At 43.4% G+C, this 1,467-nt stretch overlaps 1 protein-coding gene across 1 annotated transcript; it reads right to left on the bottom strand.

Annotated features, from left to right (window-relative positions):
- Positions 1 to 84: 84 nt before the first annotated feature.
- SARC_07727 (hypothetical protein) lies at positions 85 to 1,306 on the bottom strand (the record flags this gene model as incomplete). Its single annotated transcript, XM_014298315.1, has 4 exons — positions 1,164 to 1,306; positions 593 to 787; positions 136 to 262; positions 85 to 105 (listed from the first exon to the last, which is right to left on the bottom strand). Exons 1-4 carry the CDS (start codon positions 1,286 to 1,288, stop codon positions 85 to 87), a joined length of 468 nt encoding a protein of 155 aa, XP_014153790.1. The 5' UTR covers positions 1,289 to 1,306.
- Between the last annotated feature and the right edge of the window lie 161 nt (positions 1,307 to 1,467).

The raw sequence follows: 1,467 nt of genomic DNA, 5'->3' as shown, positions 1-1,467 counted from the left end.
TCCATTCAACACAAAGTTCATATCGCACTGACCACTTCCGCAATACACAATATATAATCTACTAGTAGCACGCACCGTCCCTCATCACGTGCGATTGCCCATTGCCTATCCCCCTTTGCAAATAAACATACATACCTCATTCACGATCTCGCGGAATGTGTCGTGTCCATTGCGTCCTTCTCTCCGTGTGATCAATAGGCAGCGGTTGGGAATCATTGGGATCTGGTCCACTTTGAATGACTTGTGCATCTTTTTCTGGAAACTGGAGCCAAAAATGGCAGAAATTGGCGGAAAATATTGAGTAAAGAAGCGTATGAGCGTACCCGAGTTGGCTTTCATACTATTATTATAGTGGTTAAGCATAGACAGACTTCTTCTGCTATAAACGAAGACATTTCTTCTGTGGTACACATAGTAAGCAAGTTCGATATCTATACACCCACTGGCCAGCTACAGAACTTTGTGGTGGTTGGTCTTCCATACACAGAAAAAACTTGACTCCCATAGCACTACAACACACACACACACGCACACACACTTGACATATACAACACCAATACAACATACACACACACTCTTGCCAGGCACACACCCGCTGGCAAGCTGCAGCATTTTGTAGTAATTGGTATTGACGAAGTGCTTATCCGCTGTCAATGGATCACTTATCTGTGACATTGAGCTCTCGTGCTTTGCCTGCAGATTGCTATGGCCTCTGAGCCGCGCGGTCATCTCATCGTCGTATTGGAAGTGTATCGTCTTGAAGCAAACGGTGTCTTCTTTTATGTCTCTGAAGCGATAGGAATGGTATCAAGTTATGTTTCTGTATGGATAAGAATACTGCGTAGGTACATTTGTAGGTACATTCTCGCTGAGCTGAAATGTGTCGCTGTGATCATACTTCAGTGGGGAGTACTGTGCGTGTAACCCAAAGCATTGCGGTCTTTTGATCGTGGTATTGGAAGTGGGTTGCTTTGAAGCAGACTGACTATTACGAAATGTTTCTATAATGGCAACCATGGCAACTATAGTATATCGTGCAATGTTAGAGAACGCTCATGTACTTCAACTCGACCAGAAACCCTTTTTAAAATATATCTTAACCTTTCACAAAAACGATAATGATAATGTTTATTATTGTCATGATAAAGACAAAAATTTCATACCTTAGCGCGCCCGGAAACGTGCCCAACGGTCGCTTGTTGTACGTGAACTTCTCGAACACCTCTACGTGCTTATCTTCCCAGAAATGCAGGGGAACCATCTCAGTGCCATCGCCGTAGTGAGTCATGTACAGTGTGTGGTAGGGCTCTTTCTTTGACAGCGTTTGAATTGATTTGTAGAGAGATAACGCTGTTTGGAGGGTATATGGATAGGGTGTAGGGTTATATGTTGCAGGGATCACAACTATCTGCCACTAACGTATGTACTAGATTAATTCACTGGCGAATGCCTCCGGCATATATATAT

The sequence above is a fragment of the Sphaeroforma arctica genome (genome assembly GCF_001186125.1).
Source record: "Sphaeroforma arctica JP610 unplaced genomic scaffold supercont1.632, whole genome shotgun sequence".
In the NCBI taxonomy this organism is placed as follows: Eukaryota; class Ichthyosporea; order Ichthyophonida; genus Sphaeroforma; species Sphaeroforma arctica.
The sequence above is the reverse complement of the archived record's forward strand: the minus strand, read 5'-3'. Positions and strand labels throughout refer to the sequence as shown.